The 24,235-nt window shown below is 41.5% G+C and overlaps 1 protein-coding gene across 2 annotated transcripts in view; it reads right to left on the reverse strand.

Annotated features, from left to right (window-relative positions):
• The window catches only part of ccser2a (coiled-coil serine-rich protein 2a), a 115,751-nt gene that overhangs the window by 30,930 nt on the left and 60,586 nt on the right, over nt 1-24,235 (reverse strand). For both annotated transcript variants that reach the window (XM_080740440.1, XM_080740441.1), the window contains exon 9: nt 12,255-12,386. In XM_080740440.1, the coding sequence (XP_080596566.1) occupies nt 12,255-12,386 (132 nt within the window). The remainder of the gene's footprint in view (nt 1-12,254; nt 12,387-24,235) is intronic.

Consider the following 24,235-nt stretch of genomic DNA (forward strand, 5'->3'; position numbering starts at 1 on the left):
CGGCTGTCCTCAAAACGACACCACGACCAATTATGCATTCAAAAGTTGCGCAAGGACGTCTTTTATCATAATCCATAAAAAACATCAAACGAACGAACGGCCGTATTGGCCCTACTCGACCTCAAGAATTGGGGCGAACAGGAACGTTCAAAGCAGTATAAGAGTTAATGCGTATTAAGGCTTTTGCGCATTAATCTTTTTATGGAAACACTTAAAAATTCAAATGAACTTTCATTATCCGCAACAACTTTTATGCGCTTGGAGGAGGTGGATTTTGAGGCTTTATCGAAAAAACTAAATGCGCATTAGTGAATGGAAACGGGCCAGCCAATAAATGCGAATATATTTAATTATGAAGTTCTGGTCAATCGTCCACCAAGATAACACTTTCCCCTGCCGCTTAATTAATGGAAACAGGCTAAATTCGCTTTGACTTAATGCGCATTTCTGATCGCTTCCTATGTTTATGGAAACATGACTTAAGTCCTCCAGTCTTTCAAGCTGCCAAATCATGCCTTCTGCCCCCTTGAAAGCAGGACACAACATTATGTTCCGTCAGCTTGCATTCCTCGTTCTGACAGTTTCCAAGAGACTACAGATGGCTGGGTGTCTAGAGTCCAACAACTCTGTAGGCACAAACATTATTACATTATTCGAGATAAGAGACTCTGACACAATAGCCAAATCCTGTTTCAGCTTGAGCCTGTGTGAAGTGAGTGTTTTAAGTGGTTTAAAGCATCACGTTAACGATACACAGACCCAACACCTCATCATCCATTAATCTCCCTTCCTTTGGCTGTAGCGGGGGCTACCTCCTACTTGAAATTGGATCAGATCTCTCACACTGGGGAGGGATGCACAAAACCATGGAGAGGGAGTAAGATAGAATGCAGGTAAAAGAGAGAAAGCTATTACAAGGGTCTCCCATCGCGTCAGGTGGAGATGGGTGTTGGGTAGAGTGTTAAATATCGACCGACCCCCCTCTGCATCCTTCCTTGAACAACATCAGTTATCAGCAGGGGTCTCAGCACAAGTTTTTCGAAAGGAGAGAGCTCAAGACGACGAGAACAGGATCGCAGGGCTAACTCTTTGATTCTGCCAATAACTATACCATTAGAAGCAGCTTCCTGCGGTCTGCTCTTTACGTGCTCAACACCACCAGTCTGCTCGCGCACACACACACACACACACACACACACACACACACACACACACACACACACACACACACACACACACACACACACACACACACACACACACACACACACACACACACACACACACACACACACACACACACACACACACACACACACACACACACACACAGTGTAATAGCTCTGTGGTCAAAAACACCACAAAAACACCTGACCACACTTCACGCAGCGGGCCAGTGGCTACTGAAATTGGACCGATTAGAAAGAATACTGATGTCTTACAAATGTAGAAGTGAAGTTAGTAACATGACGGGGTGATGATGAAGCAATGCAGCTACTGTATGGTTGCATCTTCATTCATGCTCGTCAGATCTTGGGGGGGAGCACTCAATCTCAATATACTAATTATTAACGATTAATGCCTATAGATGCATGTATTTAACTGTTTAAGTTTAACAATTGCTTCTCTCTAAAATGGGGAGAGGGGCTTTAAGATTATGTTCCATGAGACATTTTAGGGCATTGAAGATATGAAATAAAGACTAATAACACTCATTTCACACCAGATGGTATTAGTTAACCCAAATGATTGACTAATGACTTGCTTCAAGTCAATGAAGGGACAGTTAAATTATGACTAAGCTCTCAGATTGGAACCATTCATGTTTTTATGGTGGTCATTAACTTCCTGGGCATTATGTTCTTTCAGCACGAAAAACCTGGGTTTCTGTGTCCCAGCATGCGTCTTCTTCAACACCCCCCACCACGACATCGACACCTCAGCACTGAGAATCGTCACCCCAATCTTTGTGTTTAATTTCTTTCTGCTCAAACTGAAAGTTTATGTCCCTTTACTTGCAGGAAAGAAAATGTGCCTTGTCCCCTGCACGGTCATTAATCTGGTGACAAAGCGACGTCCATGTCAGTTGGTCCTCCCAGACCATTCCAGAGTGCAGTGAAATACAACCCCTGTGGGACAGTTGTAAAGAAAAACGAGAAAAGAGGAGGAGGGGGGGGACGGGTGTGACGTCAAAGCAAGGCGGCTTACCTTCAACCTCTGCACAAAGCTTGTGAAAAGTTAACTTTTCACAAGCTTTTCACCCGACGGCAGCAGCTTGTACGAGGATGACGCTATCAGACAACACGCCTGGCCTTGTCACTGCCTTTATCTGTTTAAATTCGCTCTAATCTACTACACAGAGCTTCCTGCAGCTGGCTGGAGATAATGCCACAGAGTACAACTTAAGTCTGGCCACAGTGTCTCACTCCACTGGCTCTGGCAATTAAGTCCTCACCTGTCCAAGACGATAAAGTTGAACGTGTGGAGTAGAGTATCTGCAGTAGAGTGCGTCCGAATGTGTGTGTGTGTGCGTGTGTGTGCGCGTGTGTGTGTGTGTGTGTGTGTGTGTGTATGTGTGTGTGTGTGTGTGTGTGTGTGTGTGTGTGTGTGTGTGTGTGTGTGTGTGTGTGTGTGTGTGTGTGTGTGTGTGTGTGTGTGTGCGCGTGCGTGCGTGCGTGCAAAATGCAGGGGCAAAGGCAAATGGGATGTGACTGAGGAGGGGTAAATCCAAAGAATTTCCCCATGGGGATTAATGAAGGTAAACCTCTTCTTCAATACGCACACAGTTAAATCTTGAACGTTACGCAATTTTACTCTTACTGGTCAATTTACAGTACAGGTACATTTTTATACTCGCAGAGTTTAAAGGAACACTCACGATTTTATCGTGTAGGACAAGGGTCTTCAACAGGGGGTCCTCAGAGTTACTACAGGGGGTCCTCCAAATCTTTGTGTGATAGAAACTTTTTTATATTACCCACTTGAATCCTAGTGTCCATAATCTGAGAACTTTATCCAAAAATAGCAGATCTACAAGCTCACAACGCCTCAGCTATTTCCGGCCAAGACGTTTAGTGTAGAGGGGAAAAAGGGCAGACTAGGTACATGAGTGAAATGTCAAGTTAAGTATTGACGGTTCAACTGGTTATCTGAAAACACAAACTGACATGAATCCAAATTATAATGATGATTGTGCTGTCAAACGATTAAACTATATGGAATCTATGAAAAGGTTGTGCTTCATCTCTTTCTCAACTAAGGGGTCCTTGGCCTGAAAACGTTGAAGACCCCTGGTGTAGGAGAGAAAACCTCTCATCATCTCACTGCTTAACACTGATCACCACTACACTCCGCTCTACCATCCCTCACTTGTTGTCTGTGTCTCTCTCCCACACGCAAACCTCCAATTCCTTCCTTTCGTGTTCTCTGTAATGTCAAAGACATCGCTTCTTCCAGCGTATTTTCCTCCCTACGAGTAGCAGTCTCTTTCTGCCTTTCCCTCACTGTTGCCATTATCTGTCTCCCTCTCTTTCCATTTGTGTCTTATCATTCCCCTTCTCTCTCTCTCTTTTTCTTCCCAGATGAAAAACAGGACAGGGCGACAGTGAAAAGGCTCTAATTATGACCGAGCTAACAAGGAGTGAGGAGGAGGAAAGTGAAAGCAAAATCTACGACGCGCGGACGTAAAGGACGTCGTCATAACGAAATGAAACCGAAAAGAGAGAGAGAAAGAAAAAGCTAAGGAAGAGAGGAAAAATAAACAATAAAGCTAAATTAAAAGAGAGAATGCGTGACATGAAGATTGATGAGCACAGAGCAGAGGAGGAACGAGGTGTGTGTGTGTGTGTGTGTGTGTGTGTGACTGTGTGTGTGTGTGTGTGCGTGCGTGCGTGCGTGCGTGCGTGCGCTCGGGGTAACTCAGATTGCCAAAATGACTGATGAATGATTACATTTTGACACACACCGTCTTGGGGTGAATAAACTCTGGGGATTTTGCTTGTGTTTTGTGTGGGAACCGTGGTGGGGAGGAGAGGATCTGAAGTGGAGGCAGACAGCCAGTTAGGAAGGTAGCGGTAATTATCCCTTTCTGTCTCTGTGCCGCCGATGAACACTGCTCTATTGTAGTGTGATTGTTTCCCTGCTGCCACCCGCCTGCCTGTTTGTTTATCGGGGCTATTAAAACCCATTTAGGCCTAGAATTATTGAATGCTTTAGCTATTGAAAAATAGCAGATATACAAGCTCACAGCGCGGCACCGAGTGCCGCGCTGCGAGCTTGTAGATCTGCTATTTTTGGAAAAAGTCGTGAAAATGTGTGCAAATCTTTGAATATATGTATTTTCAATGCGAACGTTTGTCACTCAAATTTTGCTTCTGGGGGGTCCCTGGAACTAGATATTTTGAAATGGGTGTCCATGGCCAAATAAATATCATTTTGGGGGTCCTTGACATGAAAAGGTTCGAGCACCACTGACATAGTAGTCTCTCAAGAACAGACTAACTGAGCTCCAGTTAAGTGAAAAGGACCTTTTCTTTGACGATGGCTGGCCAGATTGCTGACATAGAAACATAGGTTTTTTTCCAAAAATCTTAGAAGGGTTCAAAAGACACTTATAGAATCGGGTCAAAATTCGAATTTTCACGATCTTTCAAAAATAGCAGATCTACAAGCTCGCAGCGCGGCACTCGGTGCCGTGCTGTGAGCTTGTATATCTGCTATTTTTTTATATTTAAAGTATAAAATATTGCGTCATAATGTGTTCAGGCCTAAATGGGTTAACGAGGTCCACTCCCCTGATCCCTGGGCCGTTCCATCACACTCCCATTGTTCCGTCATACCACCATCAACGTGGTCCATCCCTGAAACTCTGTGTGTGTGTGTGTGTGTGTGTGTGTGTGTGTGTGTGTGTGTGTGTGTGTGTGTGTGTGTGTGTGTGTGTGTGTGTACGTGTGTGTACTAGGGATGGGACGATAAGAACATTTCATATCACGATTATTGTGACAAAAGAAATCTCGATTTATGATATTATCACGATAATCAAAATCCATTATCGTGGGGCGGAACATTTGCCAAAAAATAGCAGATCTACAAGCAACGCGTTGTGAGCTTGTAGATCGGCTATTTGATAGAGACATTTGATAGAGAGTGAAAAAAGACTGTATCAAAAGTACATATAATTATTATAAGTTCCTTTTACCAATTATAGAGGGTTTAAGTGGTACCGGATATGGAGCTCGGCAAATAAAAGGTGAATTGTTCCCAGTGAGGACGATATCACGATAAATTAAATCTATATCACGATAAATTAAATCTCCAAGATACGATTATTGTGAGTGTTTTTTTTATCACGATAAACGATAATATCGCTTATCGTCCCATCCCTAGTGTGTACAACATGGACAGAGACTGTACACACATGTACACTGCACTCACAAAAGGGCAGAAGTACCACATAAAGGCATGTACAATGTGCAGACCCCAGGAGAGACTATAGACCTGGGCAGTAAGGTACCAATGTGGATTTAATTAACATTTTCATGAATACTGTATGGTTCCTATCGCTAGTTAAGAATTGCCTTTCAATCACCATCATATTCGTTTTGTCGAAATGTGGTCCAATTTATTTTAAAATAAATGATAAAGTTGCGGGGGGGCGTTGCCAACTAAACTGATACCAGTCGGCTGTGTTCTTCTTCGTGTGCTGTATTTCGGGAGGCTCCGACCACATTCTCCCATGTATCCCTGCGGTTGCATGTGACCGTTGGCAGCCAATAGCATCTCTGATGCCTTTACAATTCTATGATGGCGACACCCATTCCAAGGGGTAGAAAAGGGCCATTTGCGCTGCATAGAAACCAATGGCTTCGCATCGTCCATATTTTTCTACAGTCTATGTTAGGGAGCCCGCCTGGGGAACCAGAGCCCCTGGTTGTCCCTGGTTTGATTCCTGGCCAGGGTAGCAATGTCAATGTGTGTCCCTGAGCAAGACTCTTAACCCCTAATTGCTCACACGCTCCTTGTGGGCAGTGAATCAGCTGGGTTGGGCTGAAAATACGTAATTTTCCCCCTCGGGACGAAGTAGGTATCTATATATATATATATATATATATATATATATTTTTTTTTTTTTTTTTTTTTTTTTTTTACATTATTTTACTGTTGAAACCAACAATGGTAAATATTTAAACTTTTATATCATAACATTCACTCATTAGTAGTTATTATAATTCACAAGTTATTGTGTCTTTGTACTCCTGACAATCAAGTCTAAGAAACATTGGTCCAATAGTTCAACTCTTCTGCTTCATTTGAATAATAATGAAGTCCTTCCCACGAGAGACTTAAGTGAGCCAAGATCACTCAGCAGCAGGGGGATTTATTTCTGAACAATATGGGTTCAAGTACAGTACAGTACAGTACAGAGTGCAGGTCCACCTCAGTCTCCAAAGCTCATGCTCATTAACAGATAAGTAATACTGTATGTACAGAGATCCATCAGGTCCCCGTTATTAGGACCAATTACATCTCTGCCTGAAGACAGATGCCACGCCTCACATCAGGGGTGTCGGTCGCACCAAATTCTGGGCCCTGGGTACAAGGATTCACGGCGGGCCCCCCATCAATGTTCTTCAAAGGGGGAGGGGGTTTAACCCATTTAGACTGGGACCGCATTATTACGCGTTATTTTGTGCTTTTAACTATTGAAAAATAGCAGACATATAAGCTTTTTTTGTCAGTGGTGCTCAAACTCTTTCATGTGAAGGACCCCCAAACTGATATGTATTTGGCCACGGACCCCATCTCGAAATATTTAGTTCCAGGGACCCCCCAGAAGCAAAATTTGAGTTACAAAAAAATATTCAAAGATTTGCACTCATTTTCACGACTTTTCAAAAATAGCAGATATACCGTACATGTACAAGCTGCGAGCTTGTATATCTGCTATTTTTCAAATAGCTAAAGTATAAAATATTTTTTTGTTGTTCCCCCGATCCTCCAGACCATTAAAGTTAACTCCCAACCTATTGTCAACGGTTCCACCAATTGCCTTGCATTGGGGGCCACAAAGTGGGTTGGCTGCACTGGAAGCTAACATCAAAGGACAAGAAATAGCAGGCCAACCAACGCATGTGATACTACAACCCTTTGAACTGTCAGACAAGAGAAGGAGAGATAGATTGAATGAAACAAGAATTGACACAGTCAATATATAAGCTGGTCAGATGAAAAAAAAATGTTTTTTGAAAAAAAAAAAAAAAAAAAAATGTTTTTTGAAAAAAAAAAGTTTTGGAAAAAAATGTTTTTTGGAAAAAAAAAGTTTTGAAAAAACTCGGGCGTGCTCAAACAACAGTAATAACTGCGTATTACCTTACTGTACTTTACTGTACTGTATACTGTACCTCACTGTACTGTACTGTACATATTCTGTGTTCTATATCTATGAAGTCTGTGTTCTAGATCTATGAATTTTGTCACTCCCCCCTCCCCCGTGTATGTGTGTGTGTGTGTGTGTGTGTGTGTGTGTGTGTGTGTGTGTGTGTGTGTGTGTGACTTTTACTTATAACTGAGTACATCTACAGTGCAGTATTGATACTTTTAAGATACTTTTAAAAAAACAAGTGTAAAACATTTGAGTACTTTTTCCAACAGCTACTTTCCCCCATAGCCTGGAGGACTCCTGCTAAGTTTACAGTTGCCATATAGCCTATTACTCTATAAATCTATCTGTGATGTCTGATTTTACTAAAACTAGCATGCTTATTAGGCAGTAGTGGGAAAAGTACTCGCATTCTTTACTTAAGTATCATACAAGTGGAAGACTTGTATTCAAAATTTACTTGAGTACAAGTATAAAAAGTATTTGTATTGAAATGTACCAAAAGCAGAAAGTACGCATTATGCAGAACTTAATGTAACCAAGGTGTTCAAATAAGTGTATTGATTGTAGGCATTTTCCAAAATCTTGTGGTATTTCACTGCTACATATCGTTCTAAATATATGCTTTCTTGTCATTTAGTACAATGAATGTGTTACCGTGTCTCTAGAAATGTGCTCATTATTTGTGAAGATACTAACTGTAATTCTCAAAGACTCGCATTGGTTCATTCAGCACATCGTTTTTGCTCTGTTTCATTTGATATTAAAATGCAACTCGAATTAATCTACTGTGTGGACACTGATCAGATGACAGGAAGAAGCAGCTCATCAATGAATGTACTTTGTGTTGCTTTTGTAAATTGTGTAGGGTACGATATTTTCATGACTTCACACCAAAGCCCATATCATGGTCATAGAGTTAAATCATTGACAACTTGCATACTCGTTCAGTTCATATGTTAATGCAGATGGTATGCAGATGGTGTGACACATCACCTACTACAGCCTACAACGATGCCCAGGGCAACACTGCATATTGTCTATAAATGGCTCACAGTTTAAATAACGTACGGTTTATTTGGACAATCATCTGTAACAGATGAAGTATAATTAAATACGACGTGATTAACGTTTGTTTGACATCCTCATCACAATTACATTGGATGCATCGCGTTGATTAAAGTGAATGGCTGCTATAGTTTTGCTAGTTTTCATCACCTAATCACCTTCCTTTCATAACCTAATCTCTACGTTTAGAATTGAAAGAAGAAAAATAATGTTAATGTTAGTATGAAGCTAATTATAAAGCTTAAATGGATGATGATGTCAACAATGACTTGTGAAAATCAAAGAATGATAGCCGATCTACAAGCAATCATACAAACATTTTGTACTTTGATGCCAATACTTTTGTACTTTTACTCAAGTATAGACCTCTCTTTTCTTCTGTTTCATTTATCACAAGCAGGCTGGCCACAGGCACCGCCTCAGTGTGAAGGAATGGTGCTCCCTGCTGGACAAAATATGTCATTACAGCAGTACAGATCTGGAGGGCCTGGCCAATGGATCATGAGCTCGGTGACCATGTGACATGGACAGCCAATCGGCAAATAGGTCCCCTAGGTCCCCTGAATGTCTCAGGACAATGTAATCTGTTTAAAGAGCTGGTCCTGCTGACCAGCTAAAAAGAGAAGGAAAATGACACAAAAGGAAGCCTGGGGAGAGAGAAAAATTGAAAAGAAATGGATTCGAAGCAAAACATAAATGAAGAAAGAAAGAACAGGGCAATGCCGAGCACAAATAAACAATAGGCCGACAACAGGGTGTAGGTTCCTCTGCAGTGCCTCTGGCTTGGACAGGCACTCCAGCAAACACAGTAATTGTAAATACGAACAATTTTTGTTGGTATTTATACGGCTGGGAGGCCGGCAGAGGAGGGCCATCTCTGTCTAGCGACTCCAACAGGTTGGTTCGGGGCAGCTGTTGGGAACCTCATGTGTAGGAGCAGGGGTGTCGCACCAAATTCTGGGCCCTGGGTACAAGGATTCACTGCAGGCCCCCCATGAATGCTTTAACTATTGAAAAACTGAGATTTGAGTTACAAATGTTCGCTTAAAAAATACATGTATTCAACAACGAGATTAAATTTCTGGATCTTAGGTTCCTGCAAGCCAAAAGGGTTATCGCCCTATCATGGAAAAAGACAGGGAAACCTAGCATCGCTCAGTGGTTTAAGGAATTGTCTTTGTGCCTTCCATTAGAAAGGATCACATACACTCTCAAGAACAAACAAGAGCTATTTGAGAAAATATGGGGGAATTTTATCCAGTATGTCAAGGGCAATGATCTCTCGTATTTAATGGAGGAACCAGGTGTGGGGTAGCTGCATTCCCTCTGCGGTCGTTTGTCCGGCCTTGTGGCGTGGGACTCTGGGTGTAAATAGTGTAAATAATATATGTGCTCTTTGTATCAGAATTATTTAATACTCTTATGTGTCGTGTTAGTGTCAGGTTTTTTGGTTGTTCTTTTTGTATGTTGTTGTATTTTCTTTTTTTGCTTGTTTTGTCTGTATGTGATCTATTATTGTCTTGTATTATGTTGTTTTGTATGTCTGTAAAAAAAAAAAAAGAATAAACATATTGTTTAAAAAAACAATACATGTATTCAAAGATTTGCACGCATTTTCACGGCTTTTCAAAAATAGCACATCTACAAGCTCGCAGCGTGGCACTCGGTGCCGCACCGTGAGCTTGTATATCTGCTATTTTTCAATAGCTAAAGTATAAAATAATTAAGGCCCCTCCACCTTGGGCCCTAGTGACTCAGTCCCACTTTCCCCCCCCTTGTGACGCCCCTGGTAGGAGACATGTGGTTGTCTACACTACACCCTCTCCAGACCAACAATCGGGGTTGACAATGACAGGGACTATCACTATACACACGAGGGGGATCGACATAACAACTACATTGGGGATTAAAAAGAGAGAGATAAAGCTCTAGGTGAGGAGGAGTATGAACACACATTTTGTGAAGATGTGAAATGACATAGTGTGAGAGCAGAGGACTGTGATACCGTGTAAAAGTAAACAACAGAGGGAGGGATATAATCCTCTGTCCTGCATTCAGGGCAGATCATTGTGAATGTAAGAGAAAATATCTCCAACCTTTCGCCCTCATTAAAGGGCGCCGTGAAAGGAGAATGTCAGTGCCAACATTATTATACTGTATATGTGGTCCATGCGTGAATGGCCACCCAAACACAATGAAGCCAACAAGCTGTGCCCAGCTGGAAGCACAGAAATAGGAGGATGAAAAAGAAAGCGAGGTCTGGGAGAGGGGCATAGGAGAGAAATGGAAAAGCAGAGAAGGAAACAACTTGAACCCTGTGTGTGGTCTGTGTGGTAGTGCCTGCGTGTATGCAGTCTAGGATGCCGTTTTATAAGTAGAGAGGGATGACTGCAACAAAGCAGAAAGCCTGTAACACTCCAGACTAAAAAAAGGCTTTAGCCTCGATAATGAAAAAATAAAAAGAATAAGTAGCCAGCACACAAGAAATATCCTTAATTTCGCCTGGTTTATTTACTTCTACTGGACGGAACACAACGGACGCGTTTCGACCTGATGGTCTTCCTCAGCCGGTGTGCCGTTAAGTGTCATACAATAAGTAGGACAATCATACATTTTTACCAATTTTTCATAGTCGCTTGCAAACAGTATTTCTTTTCCATCTATACTTTGCCTATCTTCTTGTGTGTCTGCATGTACTGCATGTGGATATTAACATCATTTCAGCCTAACCTTGTTCCATTAGCAGTCTCCATATATTTTGCTCTTCTGTCTTCAAATACATTCTCTGCTGTAGGGCTGTCACAATTATTACATAATCGTCTAATCTTGACATAATCGCGATTCTTTTTCATAATTGTCATAATTGTTTCCATGTTGAAAAATGTTTATATAATTTTTTTAAGTAAAAGAATAGTGGAAATAGCAGATCTCACAACGCGTCGCGATCTGCTATTTCATTGTATATTTAGGTTATGTGTCATATCTACCATATGCAACTTCAAAGCCTAAAAGCCAAAAAGAAATGTACTTTATCGTTAATCGTAATTATTTGAGTGACAATTAATTGTCACGTAAAATGTCATAATCGTGACAGCCCTACTCTGCTGTCACCGTCAGATAGCATGCAATTGTGGTCTGGCATGTCACTCAACATTATCCATCTTTCTCAGTCAGTCAGTCAGTCAGTCAGTCAGTCAGTCAGTCAGTCAGTCAGCCAGCCAGCCTGCCTTTGTGCTCTATCACTCTATCTGTCTTTTGTTTACACTCACATAAATCCCAGTTTAACAACTGCTAGTTGAGTGTAAGGGCAAAGTAATGAAGTCACAATGTCACCAAGCACCTAATAAAGTGTATTACTTAGAGAGGACATGGTCTAGAAAGGGAGGGGGAGCCGAATATGGTATGGTGGGTAATGGAGGGTGACCAAGAAACACTTCACACACATTTGGCGTTTGCACACAAGTCCACCATCAGCCAATGAGAACAATCACAGATAATGTGAGTCATTTACAGGTACTCAATGAGAATCTTCTCATATTGCATACAGTACCTCCATTATAAAAAGATCATACATGTATTGTTGCTGTTATTATTTTTAAAACAGTAGTATGATGAAGAAGGCTATTCATTTATGAAGAAATTTGAAAAAGTAGAAATATGTATGTGTGCATACATGTACAGTATGAGTATGAATGTGAGAGAGAGTGTGAGTGAGTGAGTGAGTGAGTGAGTGAGTGAGTGTGTGTGTGCGTGCGTGCGTGCGTGCGTGCGTGCGTGCGTGCGTGCGTGCGTGCACAACTGGACATACAGTGTGGCTGGGTCCCCTCCAGTGTGTCTGAGTGGCCTTGTCGTAATGTGTCCGTCTATCCATCTGTCTTTCCCCCGGTCTCAGTGAGGAGGTAGCCCTCTGGTGGTGACACTGGCATCTGCCCTGTCGCCCCTGGGTGGATAGGAAGAAAGAGACAGAGGGAGATGGTGAATGTGAGACAATATATATATATATATATATATATATATATATATATATATATATATATATATATATATATATATATATATATATATAGAGAGAGAGAGAGAGAGAGAGAGAGAGAGAGAGAGAGAGAGAGAGAGAGAGTAATTGAGCAAATAAGAAAATAAGTACAATAAGCAGGTGCCATCCCAGCCAAAATACACTCCTCCTTTGGGCTGTGAAATGACAGTGTGTCATTTCACCTCAGAAGATAGAATGCTGCTATATACAGTATAGGCTCCTAGGCAGCACACAACAACTGTGTGCCGTTGACAACACCCAGCTGTGGTAGGATTTAACACAAACATGCTCTGTTGTTGACAGCCATGATGAATACTTGAGCACAGCTCTAATGACAAGAATGTATAATCACGCGCAGGCTGCTTCAACAGCTGGCGAAGCGACGTCCAAAACTGCATTCTGTCAACTCGGTCTGACAATTCGGTATCTCTGCCTTTGATAGCTCCGCTTTCCCTCTCTCCCATTATTTCATTTTCTCTGGAAGCTTGGCATTTGTCCCTGCACACTCCTCTCCATCACTCCCTTGTTACTCCGTTATCTTGGATTCAGTCAACTGTTGCCTCCCCTCTCGCTCTCCGAGGTTTTCAGCAATACATTCCCATTTGACCATGCAGTGTTTTAATTCAACCTTGCTTACATTGTGGGGATGGCTTTTGGGCAAATACATTATCTTGAAAATAAATAACATGAAATATCTCTAAGCTCTATGAATATGGGTCGGAATATACTGTCCAAAACTAATATAGCTAAAAAAATAACTCCATTCGACTTTTCTACTGCAGCGTCTCTGCCTTAGGTCCTCCACTGTTAACTTTTTCGCCGCCGTTGACAGTCCTCACCGTCATTGAAAGGGTTAATACCATGGCGCCGTTGACGGTGAGGACTGTGAATCTTACTGTATATACAGTAAAGATATTATTACTTACTTAATGTCGCTCCGGTCCCGCTCGCATCGGTAATGTCGGCGATTTGTTTACAACGCACGTTGGGCGTGCACGCGAAGTGAAGCTCCTCAATGTTAAGTCAATGGAGAGGCCCATAAAGAAACTTCATTTAAACAAAATAGCCATTTTGAGACATTTTGCAGCAGATCTAAATGTAAACAAGGCACAAGGCAGGGCGCAGCCATCTTCCCTCTTCTTGTCCCACACTGTCATGTGACTAGATGACGTAATCGTTGCCGTCAAGTGATAATCCAAAAAAACTAAAACAACCCCCTTCCAGCCCTTCAAAATAATAGCGGCGGCCTATGGAGGAAACCACGTGGCACCGAGGCACCAAGCAACCTTCAGATTAAGAGGCAGTAGATGTGTTAAAGTCCCGGCACCGTTCCGCAAATATCTCCTGACCGTTTTTTCCATGTTGAGAATGGAGGTCAGGGGGTGGCCGACAGTGCCGTGTTAGAATCAAAAGTCCTCTGTGGGTGGGCACTAATTCTAATTGGAAGGCGGAAATGCCCCCAGGCCTTGACATTTGAGTATTTCTAGACACGGTGGGGATTTGAATAATGTCGACTGGGTATACGGTTTGTTTGGTGAACAAGGGATCTGAGGCTGAGCCACTAATGAATGTTATAAGTGGGGATGGAGCATGGCTAAAAGCCAACAGAACTGAGGTTACTGGTAAGCAGGCAGCCGCGTGCGAGTGGCCGCAATGCAGACCAGAGGGCATGTAGGAGTATGTGTAGGAACTGCACTCCCACACAAGTTTTGAGCAGTATGTTGCCGATGAGCAGGGGCGTCACAATGGGGGAAACAGTGGGACTGAGTTACTAGGGCCCACTAGGGGCCTTAATTATTTTATTGCGACCGTAAGGTCGCAGTTTAGTATGAAAACCTCCACCGGCCGTCCGTCCGTCCGTCCGTCCGTCCGTCCGTCCGTCCGTCACACACGTCACACCTTTGCCCTGCTCAATGTATACGTGTAACGCCTGATACTGAGGTGATGTGTCACTGTGACATCACAGATACTGAGGTGATGTGTCACTGTGACATCACAGGTGAGATCGCAGTGATGTCAGATACTCAGAGCAGGGATCTCCATATTTAGGCATAAACAGGTGACATCACAGTGATGTCAGATACTCAGAGCAGGTATCTCCATATATGGGCATAAAATGGATTCTGTTAGGGATCTCCATACTGTATATGGGCATAAAAGGGATTAGTGATGTCAGATACTCAGAGCAGGGATCTCCATATATGGGCATAAAAGGGATTAGTGATGTCAGATACTCAGAGCAGGGATCTCCATATATGGGCATAAAAGGGATTCAGATGGAGATTCAACTTCAATGAGTAACAATGGCAAACTGTCAACTGCCCGTATGTCTTGATAATTGGTAAAACAAACTTTTGGCCTATTTGTGGCTTATCATCACATCCAACCATCTTAAGACACTCAGCTAGTGGGGAATGCTCTCTTCCCTGGTGAGAATTGCCCCTTTATATAGGGCTTGTTTGTGTATTGTATGACATCACGCCACATCATCAGCTGTGGACTCTGTGATGTCATCGTATCTCCATATATGGCCATCTCCGTATATGGAGATATAAGGAGAGACAGCCGCTGGCCGCCGCGTCCACGTCCATGGACGCGACCGTGGACGCGTCCATGGACGCGGCCGCGAAAAAAACGTCCGTGGACGCGAGGCCGCGTCCACGGACGCAAACGGCCGGCCGTCCCGGCCGTGGACGCGACCGTGGACGCGGCCGTGGACGCAGACGGCCGGGGACGCGGCCGTGGACGCGGCCGTGGACGAGGCCGCGGCCGTGGACGCAAACGGCCGGCCGTGGACGCAAACGGCCGGCCGTGGACGGGTCCATGGACGAGGTCGCGAAAAAAAGGCAGCGAAAAAGAAAAAAAAAGGTGTCTATTGTATGTATTTTTTGATGGAGAATTCAAATATGACCTTCTTTTTTGCATAGGACAACTCTAACCTGCATCAATTGGTATTTTATAATTGCCAATTGTACCCTATCCATCTAAAAAACAAATTGGATGTCTATTGTATGTATTTTTTGATGGAGAATTCAAATATTACCTTCTTTTTGGGATAGGACAACTCTAACCTGCATCAATTGGTATTTTATAATTGCCAATTGTACCCTATCCATCTCAAAAACAAATTAGATGTCTATTGTATGTATTTTTTGATGGGGAATTCAAATGTTACCTTCTTTTTTAGATATGACAACTCTGACCTGCATCAATTGGTGCATCAACCTACTTACTATCTATCTATCTATCTATCTATCTATCTATCTATCTATCTATCTATCTATCTATCCATCTATCCATCTATTTATTTATACTTCACCTTTAGTCCAGAAGAGAGTTCAGCCTCAGGAACTTGCACACATGGAACTGTGTCATGACTGTGTCATGGAGCTAAAACAGAGCCATGTTAAATACTCACAATGACTCTGATGGACCAATCAGGGTGGTGGTGGGGGGAGGGATCAACAATAGACAGAAACTGGATAATGCTTTGTTAACTGTCCCACCTAAGTCCCTGCTAGTCTGAACAAACATCACCTTCCCTCTCATAACACTACTACTACTACATTTATATAAAGCTGCTCTTGCATTTGAATTCAAGTCTGACACAAGTTAAGGTTAACTTAGGTAGTATTTCATTTTGCTGGCTTTTAGGCTCACAAATTATTATAATTGTCATTAAGTGACTCTGAGATCTATCCATCCATCCATCCATCCATCCATCCATCCATCCATCCATTTATTTATACTTACTGTTTACATTTTCTATAAATATTTATTTCTATATAAAACTCAGTTGTGTGGAGTTATTGTGTGCCTTTTCTTGTTGCTAAAGAGTCCATTTGTTCACTAGACATTAAGTCAAGGTTACTATTTTGAGTTGAAGCTAAGTGTTTTATTGCTTTGTGGTTTAACATGATTTAAAAGGCAAATTCATTGTTATGGTTACTTTAGAAGACTGCTTTTGCATTCATGAGTTAAGAGAGCCAAGCTAATTCAAAGAGTTAGGTTAAAGGAACACAAAACATGACCTAACTCACAGCTGCCATTGGACAGACAGTTACAACATACTCTTATCTTTCACAGAACAGACAATTATCATTTATTTGATCTATTTGAGACTATGTAGCTGCTCTAGGGGAAATAGAGCATTATATCAGCCTATTCAATTGATAATGACCAATGGGTGCCAGTTTCTAAGTAGTTAAAGCATATTAACATAACAATATATGTGGCCTAGACATGGACATTGCCCAATCAACTCGTAATCTACAGAAATGTCCACCACATCACACAGTATAAAACCTAGTAGGCTTAGTGGATTACCTATGTTAAATCATGTCAGGTTAGTTTGGTTCAAGATTCAAGTATAATAATTTATGAGACAAAAATGTAAACAGCACAAATGTACAATCACATCTAGGCTAGAATGATAACATAAAGTCCTGACTACTCCTTGTTATTGTGGTCCTAAATACTACAATGATTAGTTTGGATGCATTGCTTCTATCATGTCCAATTAAAAATAAATACATTACATACATACATACAGAAATCTGCCTTCTCCTGTATTGTATTAGTGACATTCATTATAAATAGTAAAATAACAGGACAGAGCAAAAAAGGCCTCTGTTGTGTCTTTATCTGATCACATGCAATCAGACACTCACACTGCACAGCAATACTTTATTACAGGCTCAAGGCCCACAGGGTAAGAAGACCATACATTACAAAGATAATAATTAAAAAAACAACAACAGAGTACATTCACCAAGCCCCAACAGAGCTAAAAAGGCACTCATGCCAGTGGCCTCTAACGGTAGACATGTACCTGACAGAGTTTTCCCCACATTGGTTACAGATATAAGGTTTCTCTCCGGTGTGAATTTGTTGGTGTATTTTGATATGTTCCAGTCTAGGAAAGCTCTTTCCACACTGGTCACAGCAATAAGGTTTCTTTCCAGTGTGATTTTTCTGGTGTGCTTTGAGATGATGAATATCACTGAACCTTTTCTCACACTGGACACAGCAGTATATGGCTTCTCACCAGTGTGGATTTTCAGGTGTCTTTTCAGAGCCGTCTTCAGAGTGAACCTTTTCCCACATTGGTGACAGCAGTAAGGTCTCTCTCAAGTGTGAATCTTCTTGTGTTGTACGAGGCTAGATTTTACAGTGAAACGTTTGCCACAGTGTTCACAGCAGTAAGGCTTTTCTTCGGTGTGAAATCTCTGGTGTACTTTCAGAGCAGCCGTTAAACTGAACTTTTCCCCACATTGGACACAGCTGTACGGTTTCTCTCCTGTGTGAATTCGTTCATGTATTTTGAGATAAGACAATCGAGTAAAGCTTTTCCCACACTGGTCACAGCAATAGGGCTTCTCTCTAGTGTGAATTCTCTGGTGTTCTTTTAAAATCCCCTTTTGAACAAATCTTTTCCCACACTGGTCACAACAATAAGGTTTCTCTCCAGTATGTGAACGCTTATGATCTTTTAATTGTCCAGACGAGCAAAATACTTCCCACATTGTTCACAGCTGAATGGCTTCACTCCGGTATGAATTCTCTGGTCTACTTTGAGATAATAAATTGAGCTGAAGGCTTTTTCCACATTGGTCACAACAGTACTGTCTTGGTTTAACTGAGGACAGCACAGGACAGGGAGAGAAAACACACACCTGATAAGAGCCAGATTCACACATTGATCAGCATTTAAGTAACATCATCATTATTATTGTTGAGTCTGAAAAGAACAATACAATGTGATAGATCTTTACACATCTGACCCATAACATTATTAGCAATTCACATGGTTACTATAATAGGTGAGTCTTCTAGCTTTTAAAAAAAATATATGTCATTAATTATTTCTCTTACTAAGTGGAACATCCCACTTCTTAATTGTATATTATTTGGAAAGGGTTGAGTAGCAAAATGTTTGCCATAAATTCAATGCTGAGTTGCATTTGTTTTCCTACATTTCCCCTTCAATGTATTATTACAATGTATTTACTATTTCTTACTTAGGTCTACTTAACTTTGTATTTTTACATTATTATATTGATCAACATTAACACATAGTGTGTGTTAGGTTAGGTTAGTTGCAGAGGCCTTTTTTGCAGAGGCCTTTTTTGCTCTGTCCTGTTATTTTACTATTTATAATGAATGTCACTAATACAATACAGGAGAAGGCAGATTTCTGTATATGTAATGTATTTATTTTTAATTGGACATGATAGAAGCAATGCATCCAAACTAATCATTGTAGTATTTAGGACCACAATAACAAGGAGTAGTCAGGACTTTATGTTATCATTCTAGCCTAGATGTGATTGTACATTTGTGCACATTTTTGGCTCATAAATTATTATACTTGAACCTTGAACCAAACTAACCTGACATGATTTAACATAGGTAATCCACTAAACCTACTAGGTTTTATACTGTGTGATGTGGTGGACATTTCTGTAGATTACGAGTTGATTGGGCAATATCCATGTCTAGGCCACATATATTGTTATGTTAATATGCTTTAACTACTTAGAAACTGGCACCCATTGGTCATTATCAATTGAATAGGCTGATATAATGCTCTATTTCCCCTAGAGCAGCTACATAGTCTCAAATAGATAAAATAAATGATAATTGTCTGTTCTGTGAAAGATAAGAGTATGTTGTAACTGTCTGTCCAATGGCAGCTGTGAGTTAGGTCATGTTTTGTGTTCCTTTAACCTAACTCTTTGAATTAGCTTGGCTCTCTTAACTCATGAATGCAAAAGCAGTCTTCTAAAGTAACCATAACAATGAATTTGCCTTTTAAATCATGTTAAACCACAAAGCAATAAAACACTTAGCTTCAACTCAAAATAGTAACCTTGACTTAATGTCTAGTGAACAAATGGACTCTTTAGCAACAAGAAAGGGCACACAATAACTCCACACAACTGAGTTTTATATAGAAATAAATATTTATAGAAAATGTAAACAGTAAGTATAAATAAATAGATGGATGGATGGATGGATGGATGGATAGATCTCAGAGTCACTTAATGACAATTATAATAATTTGTGAGCCTACACACTCACACAGACCCTAAAAGCCAGCGAAATGAAATACTACCTAAGTTAACCTTAACTTGTGTCAGACTTGAATTCAAATGCAAGAGCAGCTTTATATAAATGTAGTAGTAGTAGTGTTATGAGAGGGAAGGTGATGTTTGTTCAGACTAGCAGGGACTTAGGTGGGACAGTTAACAAAGCATTATCCAGTTTCTGTCTATTGTTGATCCCTCCCCCCACCACCACCCTGATTGGTCCATCAGAGTCATTGTGAGTATTTAACATAGCTCTGTTTTAGCTCCATGACACAGTCATGACACAGTTCCATGTGTGCAAGTTCCTGAGGCTGAACTCTCTTCTGGACTAAAGGTGAAGTATAGATAGATAGATAGATAGATAGATAGATAGATAGATAGATAGATAGATAGATAGACAGACAGATAGATAGATAGTAAGTAGGTTGATGCACCAATTGATTTAGGTTAGAGTTGTCATATCTAAAAAAGAAGGTAACATTTGAATTCCCCATCAAAAAATACATACAATAGACATCCAATTTGTTTTTGAGATGGATAGGGTACAATTGGCAATTATAAAATACCAATTGATGCAGGTTAGAGTTGTCCTATCCCAAAAAGAAATTAATATTTGAATTCTCCATCAAAAAATACATACAATAGACATCCAATTTGTTTTTTAGATGGATGGGGTACAATTGGCAATTATAAAATACCAATTGATGCAGGTTAGAGTTGTCCTATGCAAAAAAGAAGGTCATATTTGAAATCTCCATCAAAAAATACATACAATAGCCACCTTTTTTTTTCTTTTTCGCTGCCTTTTTTTCGCGGCCTCGTCCATGGACCCGTCCACGGCCGGCCGTTTGCGTCCACGGCCGGCCGTTTGCGTCCACGGCCGCGGCCTCGTCCACGGCCGCGTCCACGGCCGCGTCCCCGGCCGCGTCCCCGGCCGTCTGCGTCCACGGCCGCGTCCACGGCCGGGACGGCCGGCCGTTTGCGTCCATGGACGCGTCCACGGCCGCGTCCATGGACGTGGACGCGGCGGCCAACGGCTCTTGCTGGATATAAGTCGTCCATGCCCAGGTATGGGCTGGTGAGGTCAGACTTTGTGTGATGGGTAGGTTATCTCCATATATGGAGATTCAACATTCCAGGTGTAACTATGGCTGCCCGTATGACGTGAGAGGTGGAGGCTGTGATATTTGTGGAGATAAGCGACCAACGGTCGCTTATCTCCCGATTAGGGAGTCTTACTGGTACTTTAGCTTTTGAAAAATAGCAGCTATACAAGCTCACAGTGTGGCACCGAGTGCCACGCTGAGAGCTTGTAGATCTGCTATTTTTTTTAAAGTCCTGCAAATGTGTGCAAATCTTTGAATACCGGTATATGTATTTTTTTTATAACTCAAATTTTGCTTCTGGGGCCGGGTCGCTGGAACGAAATATTTTTAGATGGGGGTCCGTGGCCAAATACATATCATATTGGGGGTCCTTCACATGAAAAGGTTTGAGCACCACTGACATAGAAATATTCAAAGACTTCAAAAACTTCAAGACTTCAAAGACTTCAAGACTTCAAAAATAGCTCAGCGCGGAACAGAGTGCCACGCTGCGAGCTTGTATATCTGCTATTTTTCAATAGTTAAAGCACTCATGGGGGGCCCACGGTGAATCCTTGTACCCAGGGCCCGGAATTTGGTGCGACACCCCTGCAGATGAGCATTAGACATGTGTTGTACTATGACTCACCATTCCCTCGCGACCCTTTCCCCGTTGAAATTCATGCCACAGAACACATACCGCACTGTACAGTGCGGATTACATTCCTTACTGGAAAGTGCTTTGTCTTGGCCTCGCTCGCTCTGTTTTTCAAAGATACGATGAGCTCAGGTTTGGTGTAAACAAAGATAAACTAGAGGCAGCGGTTATGTCCAGACATGCTTACCCACCAGGGAAGCACAGGGTGCAGGAAAGCGGTAAACTACCAGCAAAGATGTTTTGTGTATGCTAGGGGTCTTCAACATTTTCAGGCCAAGGACCCCTTAGTTGAGAGAGAGCTGAAGCGAGGACCCCCACAACCTTTTCATAGATGACATATAGTTTCATCGTTTGACAGCACGATCATCAGTGTATTTTGGATTCAGGTAACTTTGTGTTTTCAGATATTTAACCACTTGAACCGTCAATACTAAATAAACTTGACCTTTCACTCAGTATTTAGTCTGCTCTTTTTCCCCTCTAAACCAAAGCTCTTTGCCGAAAATGCAAAATAGTACTTGGCATGCATCCCAATGGAAATGTAGACAACATTAACATAATCAAGTTCCATAGAGTCATATGAACATTGTTTTGAGCATTAAAATAAAGAAATCTGTTCTGACGACTGCATATGATGACAAATGGCTCATTTGAATTGCAGACTATGCATCAGCCCTCTTATTTTTGCTTTAAACACTAACATTTAACAAATTCCAGGATTTCTCTTGGTAAATTGTGTAAATGATTGTGTATTACCCTTAGTGTATTACTCCTAGTTCTGGCAATTCATTAATCGACATTTCAAATAAAAACGTTTACATTTCTTTATCATCCTCCTTGCAGTACCAGTTCCATAGCCCGAGGAGACGTTCACATGCAGCATCCAACAACTAAACGAGTTTTCAATTAAATAAATTGTAATAATAACAATAAATCAACAAAGGGTCTACTTGAGTACACTGTCCATGATGGGCATGTACTGTACATTGCACATTGTCAACTGAGGGGTCTTTGACAGATTATCCTAATCAGCTACATTCAGGGGGAAATAAGTCATTCTAGAGACTGAAGCTTGTTCTCTCTTCTCGTGTTTCAGGATGAGACCATCAACGAAACGCCTCACATGAAACTATTTCTAAGCTGCAAGGGTCTTCAACAGGGGGTCCGTGACCCCTAGGAGGCCCTCAGAGTTACCACAGGGGGGCCGCCAAATCTTTGTGATAGGATCATTCTTTTAAATTAACAACTTGAACCCTCGCATCCCTATTCTGAGGAGAACTTTGCTGCCCCAACCCTCTGATATGCACTCCCCAAAACAATCAGAGATGCCCCCACCCTAAAAGTCTTCAAAACCACCCTCAAAACCCACCTCTTACCCAAGTTAACTCTTTCCACTTTTTATCTTTATTGTTTTTAATGGTTTTATCCTTTAGATTTAATGTGTTTTCTCTAATAAAGTTACTTTTAGTTTTAGTTTTCTCTTGCCCCCCATGTAAAGCGTCTTTGGGTACTTAGAAAAGCGCTATATAAATCTGAGTTATTATTATTAGAACTTTAGCCAAAAATAGCAGATCTACAAGCTCTCAACGCCTTGTGCTGCGAGGCGTTGAGAGCTTGTAGATCGGCTAATTTCGGCAAATAGGTTTGGTGTAGAGGTAAAAAAAAAAAGAGCAGACCAAGCACAGAGTGAAAGGTCAAGTTAACTAAAAACACGAATCCAACATAGACTGATGACAGTGCTGTCAAACAAGTCTATGAATCTATCTATGAAATCTGTAGAGGGGGGACCCTGCTTCATCTCTCTCTCAGCTAAGGGGTCCTTGGCCTGAAAACGTTAAAGACCCCTGATCTAAAGTAAAGCTCTGTTTGCAGTTATGACGCCCTGCTATAGCACATGCCAATGTCTTCCTATGAAGAATCAAAAAAAGAATTTAATATCTACCATTTGTCCTTGAGATTCGTGATGTTTCATCCAGATCCATTTGCTCACCGGCAATTGTGAATATCCTTAGGCTCATTAAAGTAGACTTTACAGAACTAACTTGCATACAGCACTGGCGAGTCGACTTCCTGGCCTCATTTACAGTACGAGTCATGGGCGTATGGAAAGGGGGGGCGACAGAGTCTTTCAGCAATGAGTGGGCTGGGCACTGGGCAGTCCCTGTCCATTTGTCTTTTTGCTTTACTGGGTTGGCAGTAGAACAAGTTTAGATGGAGATAACAGGGAGGAGGACACACATTTATAGAACCATACCGGTGGTGTGGCATGTTTAGCCCAACCGAATATGAGTACCTTACTGCAGACTATTTAGCCGGGGATCCAGTCCCTCAAAATGGGAGAGGACCTGTGATGTTCTGCCGCACTTTTTATTTCTGTTTTATCTATTAGTTTGGTCATTAAGGTCCACAGAATGAGAGGCCTGCTCTGCCGGAAACATCGCGAAAAAAAGTTATGGCCATTTGTATATTCACTGTCCCATTGAATCCATTACACAGGAAAGGAAATATTTTATAAAAACGAAAAAAAATCTGCTTTAAGTAGCATGTGAGGGGTCAAACCGGAAGGTTTTCATGATTCTGAATCCATTGCAAGCATTTGTTTTGCACAAAAACATTCCTTGGGCTAGAAAACTAAACAACAAAAGTGTGAAAAGTGATGAATCATCACTTTTCACAGTCATCACAGTGATGAGTCATCACTTTTCACCGTTTTTTTGGTTCGTTTTCTAGCCCAAGGAATGTTTTTGTGCAAAACAAATGCTTGCAATGGATTCAGAATCATGAAAACCCTCCAGTTTGACCCCTCATATGCTACTTAAAGCAGATTTTTTCGTTTCTATAATATATTTCCTTTCCTGTGTAGTGGAGTCAATGGGACAGTGAATATACAAATGGCCATAACTTTTTTTCGCGATGTTTCCG

Source organism: Nannobrachium achirus (assembly GCF_963921795.1).
Source record: "Nannobrachium achirus genome assembly, chromosome: 13".
Lineage (NCBI taxonomy): Eukaryota > Metazoa > Chordata > Actinopteri > Myctophiformes > Myctophidae > Nannobrachium > Nannobrachium achirus.